We start from the raw sequence: 20,403 nt of genomic DNA, 5'->3' as shown, positions 1-20,403 counted from the left end.
TTGCTTATAAACTTGACCGCAAGATAGCCAAGTGTGAAAAAGGTTAAAAAAAAAGGCATAAGCAGAGTCTATTGATTCAATTTCTAAAACAAACATTTCTCCAAATGCAGTTAAAACTCTTCAGTGGCGGATCAAGAGGTGTAACATCAAGGATTTAAAATCCTCATTTAAGAGAAAATACACTTTCATTGCAAAATAAGAACATAATATGGTTGGTTTAATCTACCATTACAATTTTAAATGCTTGTAGCAAGTCAGGATCATTACGGTTTCCTACCTATCGCTTGATATTATTATTTGTTATACGGACTTGCCTTTTTGACTACACTTGTTTTACTATTTTTACCATTTATTAGAACGATAATTTCGTTATTACACTTGATCATGGCTCCACTTTTCTTAATTTATTCGTCGAGACCATACTGTTGAATATTTCTAAAATCATGTATATTCGATAAGACATGTATAAGAGCTGCATAAGGGTGAACTTGTACTTTATCGTCTGACAACAACTATAGGTTTTCCTATTGCAAATGAAGTAACGCACGTATAACTCACCTTCAAATATTTGTGAAATTACTCATATTGGTTACTTTTTTTTCTGAAGTCATAAGAAATGATTCTAGTTATTACACTTACCAATCTCCATAAAAGACAACAGGAAACCACGTTTTTGTGTAATGTCATCGCAATAAAATCTAACAGAAAACGAAGAGCCACTGCTTGTATATGTTCCTGTCGGCTCCCATCTGTCATTCTGTTATAATTTAGCTACAGTGGTTTCTTGAAATAGAAATGCGTTTCAAAAATCAAAATAAAGCAACGTGGAAAAAAGTATGAATGTGAAATATGTGTAGGGGAGTACTGATATTTTGTGATCTTTCGAACTATAACACATTCGAAATATAAGGAGACAATTGTCAAGTCTGTATACACCAAGTTTTTAACAGGTAACCACGGTTAGCGTCCTTTGGTTTTGATAATTTTATCTCTTGATTTGTTCACAATGATCTATGTGATTTACTATAATCATCCTTTTAGAGTTGACATTTTACCTCAATCATATTGAACATACCGGATTTCTTTATCTCTAAATAGTCATAATTGCAGGTGGCATGATGCTCTACATCTGTAAATTTAAGTTGTAGGAAAATATGAGCTTCGATTTTCGATGCCATAATTGTCCAAGTGCAATTCTTATTTCTGAAAGAGTAATCAAGGGAATCAAAGTTCTAGTGGTGATCACAAGAATGTAATCCAGAGACAATGAACAGACATGCAAAACAGACATACATAACAAAGAACATGAAGTAACTAAAATCAAACATACAAAGTAACAAAAGCAACTGAGCAACTCGGACTCCACTGAAAACTGGGAGCATGGGCCAGGTGCACCGGTAGGGTAAGCGTCCTCTGCTTTTCTAGAAACACACACCGAGTTGCTCATTAAAGTCAAGCCCGGGGTAGACAAACGAGGAAAGGAAAACTATGACCCGTTGAATAAATCAGTGTTCATGCTGCAGATGGATACATCATAACGATCCGTTATAATGACGACCATAAAACCTCTGAAGTATTGACTTCAATTTTGTAGCAACATAACCCTGTTCCAGAAACCTATTTGTTAGAATTCTAGCGCGATACAAATAGTCTGCGTAGTTTCTGCAAGCTTTGCATCACGTATGAATTGTGATATGAACACTCCATACGCAGGTGCTAAAGGAGTGTTACTACAGATGAATGGAAAGTTGACAATTCTGAATGAAAAGTCATCACGTTTGTCGTAAAGTTTGGTCAATAGTTTTCTTTTACCATCGATTTCTAAGTGTAGGTCAAGATATGAGGCTGACTTCACAGTGTCGTTAGCTAGCATTTCTGCCTTTGCACATTTGAAAACTTTAAACTAAGAAACACATTCTGCAACATTAGCTTCTCACACACCGAGGAATTTTCATAGTACTGATACATGTATCTCGGTAAGCCTCAATCATAAAAAAATATTTTCTCTCGATGTGACAAGTTTCCATAATGAAATCGCTATCGTAGATTGTAAATTTAAATCTCCACGGGTAGTGACCTATAATTGATAAAATTATTATTACGGTCATTGCTATTTTAAAATGCTGTTTTCACTTCTTCTTTTCACTCTTTGATTTTGTTTTCATTTTTTGATGTTATAGACAAATGGAAATGTACGTTTCAAACCTGCAAAATAATAATATTGGTATAAGTTCTTAATTCAACATCATTTAAGAAATCATAGACTAAATAATCAGGAAGTAGAAATACAAATTCTTTTTGGGTTTTGTTTTGTTTCGTTTTGTTTTTTGTTTCTGTTTTTGATTATTGTTCCTTTTGATTAATCCTGAGTATATCTTCTAATACAGGAAAAAATTGCATTCTACTTTTATTTGTAATGAAATATTCAGATACTTCATCCGACAATGATGCTTGTAACCCTGAGGTCCACACACTTAAAATACATACAATTATACAAATAAATATTGGGCATGTGAAACAGGGATATGTGTAATTGCTTTTGTTAATATTGCCCTTTCTACCAGCCTCATATCTTAAAAAAGTCGCTTGCACCCGTTTTCTCGGGGGAAAAGCTATAACAATACAACATTTGTTTTTATTAGAAGACAAACCACTAAATACGCATGGTTGCTCACCGAAATCTTTTCCAGAGATCAGATACATTTTATATCCCTTTTCGAGGTTAGGCGACGAGTTATCACTATCTGATGTGAACGTTGAATACACATTACCGGAAGCTGCTTCTTGGTATCCCAATATCGTTGTTGAACATTTATTTGTGTGAATCTGATTGCCATTGGTCAATGTTCCTGTAGTTTAGTATTGAATGCTATAGTTCTCCAAACCTAGACAAGGTCACTTATTTGAACTTTAGTAAGACGTTGACCTAATGAGGACGAAACTTTTAACCTCCTTTTTCACAATAAATGATAGATAAACAATACATATAGAATAAGCAGCTATAAGATTTGTTCATTCACAGTCAGTTTGTTTACCGATAACCTTTAAGTCGTTAACAACCAAGTGTGTTAATGACTTTCCAAAAAACTTTAACTTACGTACCGATATTATTATGTATAAGTATTAAATTTGAGAAATAAAGTAATGTGAATATGTATTTATCTTACCATTGTATACGTTGATGGCATCACCAGCACAATTTAAATTCATATCGGTTACTCGGAACAGTATTGTACTTCCACTGATAGATGATGTTACTAACCAAGAACATGCTAAGTTACTGGAATAATAATTTAAAATTCATACAAACAAAAAAGCATATCCAGCCTTTGTGTAATATGGTTGCAATTTTGAGATCAAAGTCTACTGATTGTGTATGGATCTGGCAGTTAATACAGGTTATCGTCTTTGATATTGTTGATTTAACAAGGAGACAGGTGTATGTGTGTCTCCAAAATGAATTAAATTATGTAAAAATATAGAAATGTAGAACAAAAAGCATCGTTAGATCAGAGACGTTTCCCCTTTTTCCCCTTCTTATTTCAACTCTAGCATTGCCAGTGCCTTTTTTTAATTGTATTTAAGCGGTATATGTATATAGATATATGAGTAAGTGTTTTTTTTTTTTTTAAATATTACACAATTAACGTAAAATGTTTTTTATGTAATGATAATGCTGAGCAAGATATAGGCATATATGTTCATAATATTTATTCACTTTTTAAAGGTGCTTGGGAATCAACCTACATCCTATTGATTCAGCTAACCATAGTATTGTTTCCAATCGTTATACTTTCCATTGTTAAACACCTAACAACACCACGCATCTTTGATTTATTTATATATAGTTGTGTATGTGGTCACAGCCAATCGATTTTTACCGAAAGGTGCGCACAAACTTTACTCATGTATCGATAGGTATTTTTTTTTATTTTTACATTTTTATATAGTCAAAAGTCAAATTGTATAATATATTTATTTTAAAAATGGTTCTGTAAATTAATTGCTAAAAATCGTATATGATATCTAATCGATCTGACATTTCAATATGTGATCTATTAATAAAATACTTACGTAGCATAACCATGAGGATATCCTGGTGGTGAAACGAAATAGCAGAATACTCAACACTTAGAGTTTGTACATTGCCAGAACATTGTCCATTTACTGTACTTAATACGGAACAGATCAGAGTTACATATACGCATTTATGTTGTACAATTCTCATAGTCATTGACGTTGCAAAACAGTCAGTTTGGTTCTGCTGACTTGACCATTCAAAATATTATCTTCTAATACAGCTTACAAGGAATAGTTTATTCATAAACGCTAGCAAAAAGATAAAACATATTTAAATCAAATTTTAGGATAATCTTTTGAGACAAAAAGGAGGTATTCAAAATATTTATTCTGTGACGCTTCACAGCTTTTCAATGTTCTTCCTTAAATATGACACTTTTTTCGAATGTAATATGAAGTCGATGTAAAACCTTAATTTAACATTTTTATCCTGTAATATGCGAACATATATCATATTTGTCAGCATAATTTTCAAGAAAGAAATTGCATACATGTATACATTCTATATATTTCCTTTAATTAGTTACTAGCTTTGTTTTGCAATGTAGCGTTGTTTAAAGAACACATTTAGACCAACTAGCGAATACCAGATAATTTGTTATTCCAAGATCTTAGGCTTATAAGTATAAATGAAATCATATACAATTATCATATCTACATACAATATACCAGAGATAGAGACAGAAGCTGAATGAAAAGCTTAATTAACGTAGGAACATTTTGACACACGAGCTATGCCAGCTTATTACAATTATGTTTCTAGAGTATCCTTTTTTGTACTTTTTTTCGGGTAATAGTGAAACGATATGATTGAAGTAAATATGTAGAAACAAGAACAAATATTATGAAACGAAACATATGTACCAGTGTATAACTTAAATCAAAAACAGTAAATACCTTTACAGGTTACCATAACGGTAACGTATATTTCAGTAACTCTACAAAAAATCCACGATAACAAAACAATCACAAATTCTCAAACTCTTACTTTAAGATATATTACGACACACGGGCACAAAATAATAATAAATGCTTGCTTGTAGACAGGCACATAGTACACGGAGTGGGGTTTAATTAGTAACTAGGTCTTGACAATATTCCGTGAATTATTACATGTATTTACGTTTATTATTTCTTGGATACAGTTTGGTCATTTTATTATGCTTTATATGATTAATGCCAAGAATATTACTTTGTGTTCTTTATAACAGTAATAGTTAAGGCAAAAGACAGTTAGTATATAGCTCAGTTTTATCATCACATCCAAAACAAGAATAACCTTGATATAGAAAATATCAACTGCCGAAGAATATCTGCCAAAAAGACTAGATAGTTTACTGGAAAAAAAATAATAAACAAGAATGCAAGTTTTCGTTTTGGTATACATTTTTGTCAAGATGTTTTAGTCAGCTGCAGATGTCATTTTATTGTAAGTGTATTTTTCACACAGGTGCTTGGGACAATTTGTGGTTTCTCGGTATTTTCACCATCTCTGACATTTTCCCTCTGTCTCTAATATAAACAAGGCAGCTAAATAACCCGCCATTTTGCTGGCATGCGAATTACAAAAATTTCACCCGCTTTTTCTTTGTGCCGTTTTCGCTGTCAAATGCGTTCTGTCTCGTGGTTTCGTTGGCACTAATCGTCTCCCGGAATACCAATTTAATGATTAATTACCTTTACAGTTCCAAAATATTCCATAATGACAGTAAAATCCCTTTCATTCTCACAAAAACAGTCTGTTTTGAATTAACGATCACGGAACTTCACCAAAGGCCGGTAACTCTATTTGCTGGAGAACCTCCGAATGGCACTGAAACAAGGAAAAAACCGATAAAACCGAAAGGACAAAAAAAGCACAAAAATATACATCCCTGAAATTGACAAAAAAATAGAGATGGAAAATCGGCACGAAACACAACAGAAAGATTTAGTGACAATAGAAAACATAATATCATGGTAAGATTTCAGGTAGAACAGAGTGGAAACTGGTTATCTATGCTATTTAGATATTTTAACAGCTTGAAAGCAAAACAGGCCCCCCTCTTTAAAGAAGAACAATTTGATAAATAGGTGATTAATTACAAGCAAAATACAAAAAAGTAACTTTGAAGCTTAGCCATGGTATATAACTATGTGCAAAAAATATACAGTGACAGATCCAGCCCCCCTTTTATAGTGGGAAATATAGAAAATCACCCATGTGTGACCAATGTTGGACCCTGTTTAATGGGTCCCCTCCTATGAAAATTTCTGGATCCACCACCGATTTGTCAGATAGAAAATTAAAACATTTTTTTATTAAAAAGGGAGGGCTTTTTGAAAATGGGTCTGGAACATTAGTTTCAATCAGCACATATTTAAGGTATGTTAAACATTTAATAGTAGACATAGATCCTTCAATTATCTAGAGAGGGGACAAGATTGTTAAGTTGATAAGGGAGCAACCATTTGGTATTTATGGGGGGAGCTAGGATCAAAAATTTCATCCAGCCTTTTTTTCAGGAAAATTTGATCCTGGGCATGATTTGTTTGTAGAATAGACCATAAATTTTATAGCCAATTTGTGAATTCTGCCTTTTTTTCTGGAGCAGCGCTGTCCTGATATTGTTTCCTGGATTGGTGCGTCCTGCCTTTTTATTTCAAATTTGATCCTAGCCTCCTCCCCATAAATATCAAATGGTCACTCCATAACTATTTTTATTTCAATACAAGACAAATTATGATAAATTGGTAGCGTCAATTGAGAAAGTTCAAATTAACTCTGTGGGTGCTGCTCAAAATCTCAAAAACAGCGGCGAGCATGTGCACCATCTGCCGATTTAAATCCAATTATCTAATAGGCGATAATTGCTAGTAAATTATTGTCATTTGAAATAAACCAAGGAGTATACAGACACATTTTTAGAACAATTTTGTAAAAACCACTAGTGCCAGGGTAAACAAAATGCTTGAAAGGTCATCATAGTTGTAGACTTAAATTCAAACATTGCAAATCGGAATGGAACGTGTAGGTCGTTCTGTAGCTAGTACTCATCCGCAGCAGTATTTCAAACTCTTGACTTGTTCTTTGTGTTATCAATTTTTATTTCCGAAAAATAATAACTTATATCACAAAGGAGAATTATAAATTGCCTCAGGCAAATCAAAATATGAAGTGGGCACAAGGATTCCAGCTGATGTAACAAACTCAACATTTACGACTAAAGTGTGCAATGTTTTAACGAGAGAAGAGAATTGTTCGCGTTGGATAAAATGCAGCAACGCTGCTATCGCATGCTGTAAAAAAACAACTTGAAACACCACAGATCTACAACGGAAGTTACTGTCCGAGGATTTGGGACGGATATGAGTGCTTTCACGATACACTACCTGGCATCCGGAATTATGTTCAGTGCCCGTCCTACATCGAACATGGAAACAATAGTAAGTCAATATTTGTAAGTTTCAGGAAAATCTACCTGGTATATTTTGGATTTTAATGCTTACACAAATAAACACTCTATAATGTGCAAATAGATTTTTCATGCATTAAGTTTTATTTTCCACACATATTTTGGGGATTTAAAAAATGTTTTACTGTTTTCTTAATATTCTGTTTTTTATAAGTGCAAGACAATGCTACTGAATATATATGTAGATATATAGAGTTCTGGTCGTTGTCCTACACCTTTAGTGAGAGCTCTCCTTGTCCTTCCCTGAACATAAACTACTTTTAAGGGGAGCTCTTTTCGTCATGAACACAAATATACCAGTCGTCAGTGTAAAGCTCTCCTCGCTGTCCAACGCATATACCATCCCTATGAAGAGCGCTTATCGATGTCCAACAGGTACCACTTCCATGTATATCTTTACTCGTTGCCAAATATACCACATATTTATAGAGTACAAAACTATTAACTTAAAGTTAAAAAATAAACCATTGAAATGATATTTGTAAATTATGTCACGGATTTTATTGTTCGAGTGTCTCTTGTGCACATATAGATTTATCTTTTTAAAACTTGAACGCAATGTGTTCTCTTGTATTACGTCACAATAAAACCAATTAGTTTTGAAAAAAAAATATTTAAATCGCAAAACCTGAGGTCTTCTAACTTCTTGAATATTTTATTAAATGAATATCTTCTTAATGTTTCTTCCAAAATTCAAAATAGAAAAAATACAAAACAGACATGTAGTGATCATAAATCTTCTGCTTGAATTTAAACATGCCAATACGTTTCAATATTTCATTATTATAATTTTTCGCGAAAATGCACAAACAAGTTGCATGTAAAATCAAAAACATTATATGCGTTCAACAAAGGACTAACACATTTCATTATCCGTTGTGTAATTGATTTCCGATAATTTGTTTAACATGTTAAATGAATTATCACAACTTCCGGCAAAGGTGATCATGACAACACTGGAACCATACATCGGATCCCAAGTCCAACAAAACTCCGACCTATTTTAATTATATTATATCTTTTATCAAGTGACAAAGCTAGTGTAGGCTATATAATTTTTAAACCTAAAATTACCAATCTTGGAGATATATTTAAGCCGGCATGAAAAGGAAACAAAAAATACCAACACAAACCAAAAATGAACAGACAAGCTTTATTTGACAACATTTACACACATGGCATAAGCTGATCGGAAACCACGACTAGATAAATACTGTTCTGTTGCGTTTGTTGTTAAATTTTATCCAATACCATAACACCCTGATCCAGCTATGAAAACAATAAAGAACATTGTTAATTTACACTCCAAACATTGACACCAACCATCGAAAACAATGCCAAATCCAAAACACAATAGATAATTACTTGTGTTTCTCAATGGTGCATCGCCGTGTTGCTATAAGTGATGTCAGGAGGACAGGGGATATGCCAGACTACATTCCGAGAGATACTTAATTAAAAAAGCATCCTTAAACCTGGCTACCATCTTACGTTATTAGAGGGATATTGCTCTGCCATCAGAATGCAGTTTAGTTTTCAGACTTTGACATACCTACTTTTCATTCTCTGCATTACATAAAAAATATCACACTTATATTAAAAGCGGCCCAATTTTTCTTCCTTGGCATACGCTTTTAATAATTATTTCTTCCACTTAACAAACAAATCTACTAATCTTTGAAATTTGAAACAGAGGTTGTCCTGTTCAGTTACACCATGTGCTAATGTTTGCGCTCTAGATTTACCAACGAGGAAGTATCACTCGGGTAACGAAAGCTATAATTTTATAGACAAGTTGGCCGAGTGGTCTAGAGCGTGGGACCTAGCGCAGGTGGTGTTGCCATAGATGTCAAAGAAGAGAAGGGGTTCTCAAGAGATAAGCTGTATAACGAATACAGAATATTTTTGATAAAAGAAGCAAAACACAAAATATGCATAGTTGCTCACAAAAATCATTTCCAGAGATCAGGTACATTTCATATCCTTTTTCGTTGTTTGATGACGTGTTATCCCCGTCTGATGTGAACTTAAAAACACATGACCAGAAGCTGCTTCTTGGTATTCAAATACTGCTGTTGTTATCGAATATTAATTTAAGTAAATTTGATTGCCACTGGTCGATGTTCCTAATAGAAAATGTATTTAAACATTGAATACTATGGTCGTCCAAACCCAGAAATCATAACTCAATTTAACCCTAGTTCAACGTTATTTTGTTGCAGATGAAGTGTATTCAACAAGAAAATTCATAAAGAAAAGCATCTTAAATCACAATCACTTTATTGACCGATAATGAAACAGCCATTTACAACCTATCATTAAGCTATATACATGAAAACTCATTAGACTTATTTTCTGATAGATACGTAAATATTGCATTTTTTTAATGGTTTTTTTGTATTTGTCTTACCATTGTATACGTTGATAGCATCACCAGCACAGTTTACAGTCACATCGGTGACCCGGAACACTATTGCACTTCCACTGATAGAAGACGTCACTTACCAAACACATAAGTTTTAAGTTACTGGAATAATAATGTTAAAATTATACACACATACTAAGTAGCGTTCTTTTAAACAGAAGGGTGCTACATGAATGTCAAAAACCCACACATTCCCAATTAAGAAAAAGTAATAAACAACATCTAGCCTAAGTGTGACATGCTTGCAATTTTATGATCGACGATGAACATGAAATGGATGATCAAATGCACATGAAATGATGATGAAATAAAAAAAAGGATGGGACACAAGGACAAAAAGGTCGACAAATTTTGATTGCCACTAGAAAAAGGGGGATGGGTAAGGTCGGGCAATTTGGCCTCCTGTGGCGGAGCGCAAAGTTTCCTACTCCTATCGAATAACATAGCAGGGTTCTTTAACGTGCGAGGAACGTGACATCTCTCCAAACACGGTGCACCACTATGGTTAGCGCTCAGGTTTTCCGTATTATAGCCTGACAACCCCAGCATGTAACATGCCAGGGGTTACCCATTCTACCACCTGGGGCACACATCCCAGTTGCCTTGTGGGCAGAGCGCCTAGCCCCCGGCTAGGTTGATGAGCACTATTAAGTCGCCTTTTACGACAAGCTTAGCGCTGCTGCAGGCCTATTCTTTTGACACCCGGACCTGCACGGGGCAGCAGTTAGTACATGTTATCCTTTATTATTTGTTTGATTTAAGATGGGTATAGATGTTTTCTCCAAAATGAAGATATGTATTCAGAAGGACTTAAGTTATGTAAAACTACAACTTTGTAGAACGAAAAACATCGTTTGTTTAATGATATTTTCTCCTATTTATTACAACTCTAGCATTGGCAGTGTCTGAATAATTATATAAAAAATATGATGCTTAAGGTACGAGAACATAATTAATTTCGTAGTGCATTTTAACAAATCAAAATTGATTTTCCACCGCGTTAAACTCAATAAAACCTCATCAATATAGAAACATGTAAAACAGCAGATTTCTATAAGAGAGTCAGAAAAAAAATCATCATTATTTTTTTTAATTTGAGCACCTATGCTTCAGAGACCTCTTAGACATGAGAAGTAACCTTTACGAAATGTCCTAAATTTTTACCTTCTTCTACATGACGAAGCCATACCTTCAAAATGAAATAAAAAAATTGAAAAAAAATCCCTTGTAAATTTGATCCTTGCCCTGCATTTCTGCAGCAAATACTAAGCATTAAAGTCTAGAACGGCTACGAACAAAATCAGTAAGAAATACATAAAAAAAGAAACTATATACAACGAAAAGTCAAGGGGAGTTAATTGTGATCTCGTATCTTTTAAACCGGCTTATTTTTAAAACTCAAATAAATGCTTCATTTAAAACAAATATTCATTTCTGAGTCCAATTGTTAAGTTTTACAGAAACTTGTTGAAAACTAAATGATTTATGGCAAATTTTATATCAATGGTATATATCGCGAATTCAACTTTTTTTGCAGATTTGGTATGGAAGTGTCCTCTAAATAGCCTCCATTCAAATATTTGATATATTTTCTTAATTTTATTCTTAGTTGTCATTGCATTGCATGCTTATTAAGTAGAAAACACTAGCTAGCTAGTTTTCCATCTGATTTTAGACAGAAATGTTTGAATACATGACACTGCAGTATTAGAACATTTTCACCTAGTGCATGAATGAATGAATGAAACGAAACTTACTTTTAAAGTGTTATAGACACATTAAATGTACTATAAAAACAACCAGAGGCAGTCTTTAAGAGTAAAATATCAGATAAGATCGCTAAAATCAAGCCAGCACCAGGGTTGTCAGATTGCGGGTTTTAAATTAATGTGCGGTTTACAATAAGATTGTAACCGAATTACAACTGAAAACACCATATACCTTCTCCATTGCCGATAAGGTATGCAGTACGTTGCCTAAACAGAACAACCTTTCAACAGACGCATGAATGGTCATTACAGAGACTACAAATGTAAACAAGCCCTCCCCGTAAGTCACCATCTTAGATCTGCCGGACACACCCAGGAGGATCTCCACAACATTGTTGTTACTATCATAGAACATAATAACAACTAATCAAAATGTAAAAGCGTGTCTCGGGAAAGCCTTTGCATGGAAAAATTAAAAATAATTTCTTCAGATGGAATAAACGAGAAAAAATAATCCATTTTTAGGTTCTGGTCTGAAGCGCTATATGCTATACATCAATACCCTGTACTACTATAATTTGACTTTCCTAAATTGTTTTCCACGTTCCACATTAATTCATTTTAGTTTTTGATTAAAAAAACAAGTTCTCGTTTTCATTTAGATTCCTTATCACTTGTTTATGTGTGCCTTTGATAAAGGTACAATCGACCAACTTGCGATTCAGCTTCAGAATTTATGTTTTGATCTTGAACTTTGTTAGTTTTATGCTGATGAAGGATATCGGTTTTTCGAAATATTCAATGTAAATTTTACCATCATTTGGTGATGTTGAACATATTTTGGAAGATCTTTATTGAAGATGTTTACAAAATGCTGGAATTTTTAATCGACAACATATTTGTCCAGTGTGGTGGACGTGTTTTTCAAGAAACGGTCGGCATTCCAATTGGAACAAATTGTGCTCCTTTACATGCTGACCTATTTCTTCACTCTTATGAGGCTGACTTTATAGCTGATTTGATCAGAAAGAAAGAATATCGTTTGGCTAGATCCTAATTTTGGGGATTTGATACATTGCATCTACCCAAAAGAACTTGAGATAAAGAGGTATTGCAGACCCTATGAAGTCAGCCTCATATCTTGACCTACACTTAGAAATCGATGGTAAAGGAAAACTATTGACCAAACTTTACGACAAACGTGATGACTTTTCATTCAGAATTGTCAACTTTCCTTTCATCTGTGGTAACATCCCCTCGGCTCCTGCGTATGAAGTGTTCATATCACAACTCATAAGTTATGCCAGAGCTTGCCGAACTACGCATACTTTTTGTATAGCGCTAGAACTCTAACAAATAGGCTTTTGGAACAGGGTTATGTTGCTACAAGATTGAAGTCATCACTTACAGAAGTTGTATGGTCTGATCTCGTGGATCGTTATGGTGTATCCATCTGCACCACGAAAATTGATTTATTCAACGAGTCATAGTTTTCCTTTCCTCGATTGTCTACCCCGGACTTGACTTTTTATGAGCAACTCGGCGGGTGTTTCTAGAAAAGCAGAGGACGCTTACCCTACCGGTGCACCTGGTCCATGCTCCCAGTTTTTAGTGGAGTCCGAGTTGCTCATTTGCTTTTGTTACTTTGTATGTATGATTTTAGTTGCTTTGTGTTCTTTGTTGTGTATGTCTGTTTTCCATGTCTGGTCTTTGTCACTCTATTACATTCGTTTGATTACCGCTATAAACTTGGTTCCCTTGATTACTCTTTCAAATACAGATATGATACAATTAATTAGAACAAAATTTAAATATCACCCACTAGAGCTACCTAACATGAAGTTTTTGAAGGAGCATTTACGGCATAATAGAATAGGTTTGTGGCTAGACACATCTAAAATGGCAAAATTACCAGAAGTATAAAAAAACAAAAGGAGACCTAAAAATTCCTATCCAAGGCTACAACATGAAAACAAGTAACAAACTGATTACGTACATAATGTGAAAATCAGAATTAACATACATTCGCTTGACATAATGAAATTTATATAAAATGAAAAAGGTAAATTCTGATGACAACAGGGATACTTCCGTTGTAATTATTAGGTAAATTCTGATGACAACAGGGATACTTCCGTTGTAATTATTAGGTAAATTCTGATGACAACAGGGATACTTCCGTTGTAATTATTAGGTAAATTCTGATGACAACAGGGATACTTCCGTTGTAATTATTTAAAAAAAATGTTGACCTATTCCTATCTATGAAGTTATTTCGGTAGCATGCTAGTTCTTCTTTGAAAGTCAGTGTACAGACATAATTCATGACTATAACCGATAAAATGTGAAAGATATAATCAATAGACTGAAGATATTGGTATATTGCCACTAACAAAGGACTCACAGGACCCTGAATCGCTCACCTGGTAAAATAGTGGCTTTCATGGGCAATAATTCTAACACTTGGCCGATAATTTTGGCTCAGAAGACTTCGGTAGAATTTATCATGAGGATCATTTCAACAAATGAAAGTTTCTTTATATGTATCATAGCTTTCAAGATATGGCTGAATACTGCTAAAAACATCATTTTGCACCTTTCGAGGGCAATAACTCTCACAAGGAGTCGTCCAACAACTTCCAACCATGAGACTTTTGTAGGCCTTATCATAAGGATCATTTTGGCAAATATAAGAATTTGGCTTTTCCTTATAGTATTGGAGATTTATGAGAAACATTTCTGATGACCCCTTTGTTCTATTTTCACAAGTAGTTACAGCGGCCATGTTTTTTGACGAAATAGAAATCTCCAGATGAGATGTGTGCGCAATACCCTAATGAACATTCATACTAAATTTAGTTTCAATTTGTCGAGTAATATTAGGGGAAAGGATTTCTTAAAGGTAACACTTCAAAAATAGCCAAAAATAAAAAGAACGTAAAACAATTTGAAATCAGATAGATCTTGCTTAAAACTTTTACATTTGAATCAGAATTTTGCTTAACCTTACGGTTTTTGAGATACAATGTATATGCGAACCAGTTCTGTCTGACCCATATGTTCTACTTTTAGTAAAGGTAGACATATTTTCGACGGATCAAAACCGCCACCATCTGTACTATAACGAATATCATGAGGAACACTAATACCAAGTTTTACTTTATTTGGTCATGTAGTTTCAGAGAAAAGTTTTTTTGTTATTGATAAGAACGACGGACGACGACGACGACTGATGCCAAGTGGTGGAAAAAGCTCTCATGACCTTTGGCTAGGTTAGCTCAAAATAGAATATTTGCATTTGGATAGTCAAAATCATTACATTTTTTTAAATTTCCAAACATCTTACGTCCTTAAATATGGTTAAAGGTCCTGGGTATGAAGCATTTGACGGTGTACATATTTCATTGGTTTCTTTGATTTCTCCTCCACTTTTCATCTAACCCAGATGATACGAGTAACTTTACTTTTGTTTTTTATTTTAAACGCAGGGGATGCTTATCAAGCCAGGTCAACTGGTCTAAGCTCGCAATCATTAGTGAAGTCCGGAATTGCTATTTTAGTTTTTTTTAACATGATGTCTTAGTTGTTTCATGTTGCTTGTTTTGTGTGTCTTTGTGTGTCTATTTCCCTGCGTAGTCTTTATTCTTGGAATTTATTCATAGAATTAACGGTCAAATTTGTTTCTCTTGGTTGAACTTCCAGTTTCATTTCGGAAGATCAAATAAAAGAGATGAGAAATAAAAGGAGACAACGAAAAAAGTTTTTTATATGCTTGTGGGTGCAATTATGATTATTTCCTGGATGATACATTATTTAACATATTGGGACTTAGATTGCTTCGACTTTTATGTTTGCTTAAGTAGTAAATTGATAGTCATGAATTCTTTAAATGTTGTTAATAATATAATTTTCATTTCAACAGTTTAATTTCGGAGAAAAATTCTTAAATTTTCCAACTGGCAACAATGAAATAAAAGAGCTTGAAATTACTACTTACTTCAATGTAGTGCAATTATTGGTAGTTAATGTATACTCCTCTCTTGATCTTTGACTATAATAGCCTTTTTTAGACAAGATAAATACATATAAGTACACTATGCGAGCTGTAACTTAAACATTGCATTAATATTACATTTTATGTTGACCTTCACAATACAGTAAAACAATAGTTAAAGACTAATCAGGGTTTTAGCAGAAATCAAAAGTATGTAATCCAGGGACAAAGACCAGACATGGAAAACAGACACAAACACACACACAAAGAACTTAAAATTACCAAAATAATACAATGTGATACAGTTAGAAACTTTTGTCATAGAATTTTGACATAGATGGTCTAAGTCTTCTTATCCGACCAATTTACTTGGATATTTTCTTGGAAATCATATTAAAATCATCATCATTTATCGACGGTTAATCTAAATAATTTGGCTGATCACGAAGTAACATGTTCTAATTCAACATTATTGTTTCAAATACAAATATTATTGATCTGTCAATTTTTTTGCTTCTTTATTTATAACTCGTGTCACATGCAATAAATAGAGAACATATGAGATGTATTTAGTTATAGTTTTTTTTTATTAAAAGCGTTCGCAATGGTTCCGTGATAAGGCTTTTTGATTCTGTTCGTAAGGAAGATATATGAATTGAATTTATGCACATAAATATTTTATGTTCGGGTGAACAGGGTGAATTTAGAATATAAATGTTCAATAATACCAAGCGCAGGTATGATACCTCCTAAAAAGGACAAGGAATTTGTTTTCAGGTTTGAACGTCTCAACAGTTACTTGGCAATTTTCTTCTTGTCTAATAAACTTCTGGTAGTGACAAAAAAGAGCTGCTGATTCTGATTCTAAAGCAACTTTTAGCTTCTCTGTCTGTATACCGGCCTTCAAAAAGACGTTAGCAGTAGTTACTTATTTAGAAACCAAACATTATTGTATATAACGGTTGAGAAAAAGGTCTAGTAAAATTTCAACACAATTTCTTGTTTACAAGGAAACTAAAACTTTCACTGAAGGTATTATAGCTCTTATATTTTCTGTGACTGTGACGAGTAACAAAAGGGCTTCGTGCTGAATCTTCCTTGTGTTCAAATCTGTTTTGCTATAATTAAATATTTTAACTGACCTATAAAAATATTGTTCGTACCAGAAATTAAAGCTCCCTTAAACTACCTCCTTACAACAGCATATCATAAACTGTTTTGCTGATTCGCTCCATATGGCGGGTAAAGTTATCACCCATCTTACGTCCGCTTCCGTATAGATGTTAGATGTCCGCAGCAGATCCAGGGCACTGTCTTTTAGGTAGCGAATAGACTCAGAAAATTCAATGTTACCTTGCAGTTTTCTCCCAGATTAAGCCACATGTTCCTCTTTAAAGACTACAAAATACACGAAATAGTGTTATAATATGATGTCTTTAAAAGGCTTTGAGACCAATGCTGTGGCAAAACGTTGGTAAAAATATATAGTGACCGACGCCTTTCAAACGGAGTAGAATACAGTAGCTTTATTAACAGCAAAATGTTGCTATTTAACCGTCGGCATTTCGTGTAACGCATAAATTGCATCATTTAGAATATTTATCAATTGTATCAAATAAAAGCAGTGCTAAGACTTATACTACTACCACACTCTCAAACGAAAAAATTGTGGAAAACCATAAATCTGTGCTATCCTCCTTTAATCTCTCTACCAAGGACGATAATTGTCATTTACCGTCTATGTTCTGGATTCCTAAACTCCACAAGAATCCATACAATCAACGTTACATGGCTGTATATGCAAAATGTACCACCAAATCTCTTTCAAAATATTTAACTACTATACTCACAGTTGTCTGCAGTCCTACCAGAAGACTTGTTACTCCCGTAGTGGTATTAAGTCAATGTGGATCCTGAAAAATTCGAAAAATCTTTTGGAAACTACTAACAGAATATAATAGCATTAAAATGTATGATATTTCAACACAGTATACTTTTATTCCCCATACTCAGTTCAAATCCCCTCTTTAAAACATTTCACATCGTTGTTTTTCAAAAAAGGCGGTACACCTAGATACAAATATACTGAGGAAGATGTTTACAAAAGGTTTTTTTTTTAATTGACAACATATTTGCCCAGTGTGGTGGACGCGTTTTTCAACGAACGGTCGGCATTCCGATGGGAACAAATTGTGCTTCTCTACTCACTGACATTTTCCTTTTACTATTATAAGGCTGATCTGACCCGAAGGAAAGAAATAATATCCTTTGATCTCAGTTTCCCCAAAGAACTCGATATAAAGGAAACTATAGACACTGTGATATCAGCCTAATATCTTGACCTACTCTTAGAAATCGATGGTAAAGGAAAAATATTGACCAAGTCTTACAACAAACGGGATGACTTTTCATTCTGATTTGCCACCTTATTTTTCTTCTGTGGCAACATTAGTTCAGCACCTGCGTATGGAGTGTACATATCACAACTCATATGTTATGCCAGAACATGTCAAAATTACACAAACTTCGTGTATCGCACTAGAATTCTAACAAATAGGGATACTCTGCTACAAGATTGAATTCCTCACTACAGAAGTTCTATGGTCGTCATCATAAACTTTTGGATCGTTACGATGTATCCATCTGTACCATAAAAACTTATTTTTCAGCTTGTCATTGTTTTCTTTCCTCTATTGTCTATCAACAACTCGGCGGGTGTTTCTAAAAAAAAACAGAGGACGCTTACCCTACAGGTCCACCTTGTCCATGCTTCCAGTTTTTTAGTAAAGTCCGAGTTGCTCATTTGCTTTTGTTACTTTATATTTATGATTTTACTTACGTAATGTTCTCTGTTGTGTTTTTCTGTTTTCCATGTCTGGTCTTTGTTCCTTGAGTATATTCTTTTGATTACCGCTATAACCTTGGTTCCTTTGATTATTCTTAGAAAATTAAAAAAAAAACTAATCCTCTTAAAATAGAAATTTATCGGGACAAATAAAGTGGCACACCCATTTTAAAACAATAATATAATGGGGTTGCTGTGATTCATTTCTTAAACAAACCTTTAACTTGTACAAAGACATCTTGAAATATGCAAAATTAATAGTGCTGTTTTGCTTGATCCGTTTTCATTTCATGGTACATGTCCTCAGCTTCGCATCCAAAAGCAATGCATTTCTTGGCGTTATCCAAGAGAATAATACTCTTATCTTTAGGCACAGTACCTAGCTCCCCAACATGCCAGTTTTCACATTTCACATTCAAAGGATTTATATCAAAATTACTTCTACTTAGGTAGGTATATCCCGAGTAAGCTGTTCCAATATCTAGTGCTACAGTTACAAGCTCGTTTCTCTGTTTCTGTTGATTGACACTAGTCATCTTTGAAAGTATTACTCTGAAAAACAAATAATATTCACATAATTGGTATTTGTATATGAAAGCATGACTATATGTTCGGTCAAATAAAATATTCCCAAAAAGAATAAAATAGTCAAATACTTTTAAAAATGGCTAATAGGTTTGACATAATAAATGAAATCAACATTAATACGATGTAGGAAGAATACAAGTCACACTGTCATTCATATTGTTGTATATCGAAACATTTTAGATGTTTCAATATTTTAATATTGTAGAAAGAGTAGTCAAGGGAACCAAGGTCATAGCGGCAATCCAGGGACAAAGACCAGACATGGAAAGCAGACATACACAACAAAGAACATAAAGTAGCTACAATCATACATACAAAGTAACAAAAGTAAATGAGCAACTCGGACTCCACTAAAAAAACTGGAACATGGACCAGGTGCACCGATAGGGGAAGCGTCCTCTGCTTTTCTAGAAACACCCACCTAGTTGCTCATAAAAAGTCAAGCCCAGTGAAGACAATCGAGGAAAGGAAAACTATGACTCATTGAATAAATCCGTTTTCATGGTGCAGATGGATACACCATAACGATCCACGGGTTAATGATGACCATAAAACTTCTGTAGTGATGACTTCAATCTTGTAGCAATATAACCCTGTGTCAGAAGCCTGTTTGTTAGTTTGTTTGTTTGTTTGTTGGGGTTTAACGTCCGAGCAGCAATATTTCAGATATATTCAGACGATGAACATGAAATTGATGATAAAATGAACATGAGATGATGAAATGAAAAAGGGATGGGACACAAGGACAATTGGGTCAATAATTTGTATTGCTACTGGAAATAGAGCGAGGTGGGTAGGGTCGGGCAATTTAGCCTCCTGTGGCGGAGCCCTATGGTTCCTTTTTCCTTGAGAATACCACAGTAGAGTTTTTTAACGTGTGAGGAACGTGGCATCTTTCCCAACACGGCGCACCACTTTGGTTTGCGGTCAGGTTTTCCGTATTATAGCCTGACAACCCCAGCATGTAACACGCCAGGGGTACCCCATTCCACCACCTGGGGCACACATCCCAGTTGCTCTGTGGGCAGAGCGCCCTAGCCCCCGGCTAGGGTTTTGAGCACTGTTTAGTCGCCTTTTACGACAAGCTTAGTGCTGCTGCTGGCCTATTCTTTTAATACCTGGACCTGCACGGGGCGCCTATTTGTTAGAGTTCTAGCGCGATACAAAAAGTCTGCGTAGTTTCGGCAAGCTCTGGCATAACTTTTGAGTTGTGATATGAACACTCAATACGCAGGTGCTGAAGGGATGTTACCACAGATGACAGGAAAGTTGACAATTTTGAATGAAAAGTAATCACGTTTGTCGTA

At 34.3% G+C, this 20,403-nt stretch overlaps 1 protein-coding gene across 36 annotated transcripts in view; it reads right to left on the bottom strand.

The window, feature by feature from the left end:
• Positions 1-20,403, bottom strand: part of LOC148603868 (heat shock 70 kDa protein 12A-like) — a 29,479-nt gene that overhangs the window by 3,079 nt on the left and 5,997 nt on the right. For 5 of the 36 annotated variants that reach the window (XR_015916917.1, XM_088554005.1, XM_088553991.1 and 2 more), the window contains exons 2-9: positions 15,667-19,060; positions 9,483-10,062; positions 5,758-5,893; positions 4,075-4,329; positions 3,168-3,280; positions 2,676-2,849; positions 1,076-1,203; positions 640-783 (exon numbers count right to left, since the gene is read on the bottom strand). Coding sequence is in view for 31 of the 36 variants with exons in the window: in XM_088554005.1 (XP_088410131.1) it covers positions 18,763-19,060 (298 nt within the window). In the remaining 5 variants the exon portion in view is untranslated. The other 31 variants (XR_015916919.1, XM_088554017.1, XM_088554023.1 and 28 more) reach the window with 26 other exon arrangements.

This window comes from Perna viridis, chromosome 11 (assembly GCF_037379345.1).
Source record: "Perna viridis isolate PV_CMFRI_1.1 ecotype Kerala chromosome 11, ASM3737934v1, whole genome shotgun sequence".
Taxonomy (NCBI): domain Eukaryota; kingdom Metazoa; phylum Mollusca; class Bivalvia; order Mytilida; family Mytilidae; genus Perna; species Perna viridis.
Note: the sequence above shows the minus strand (reverse complement) of the source record. Positions and strands in the feature narration are given on the sequence as shown.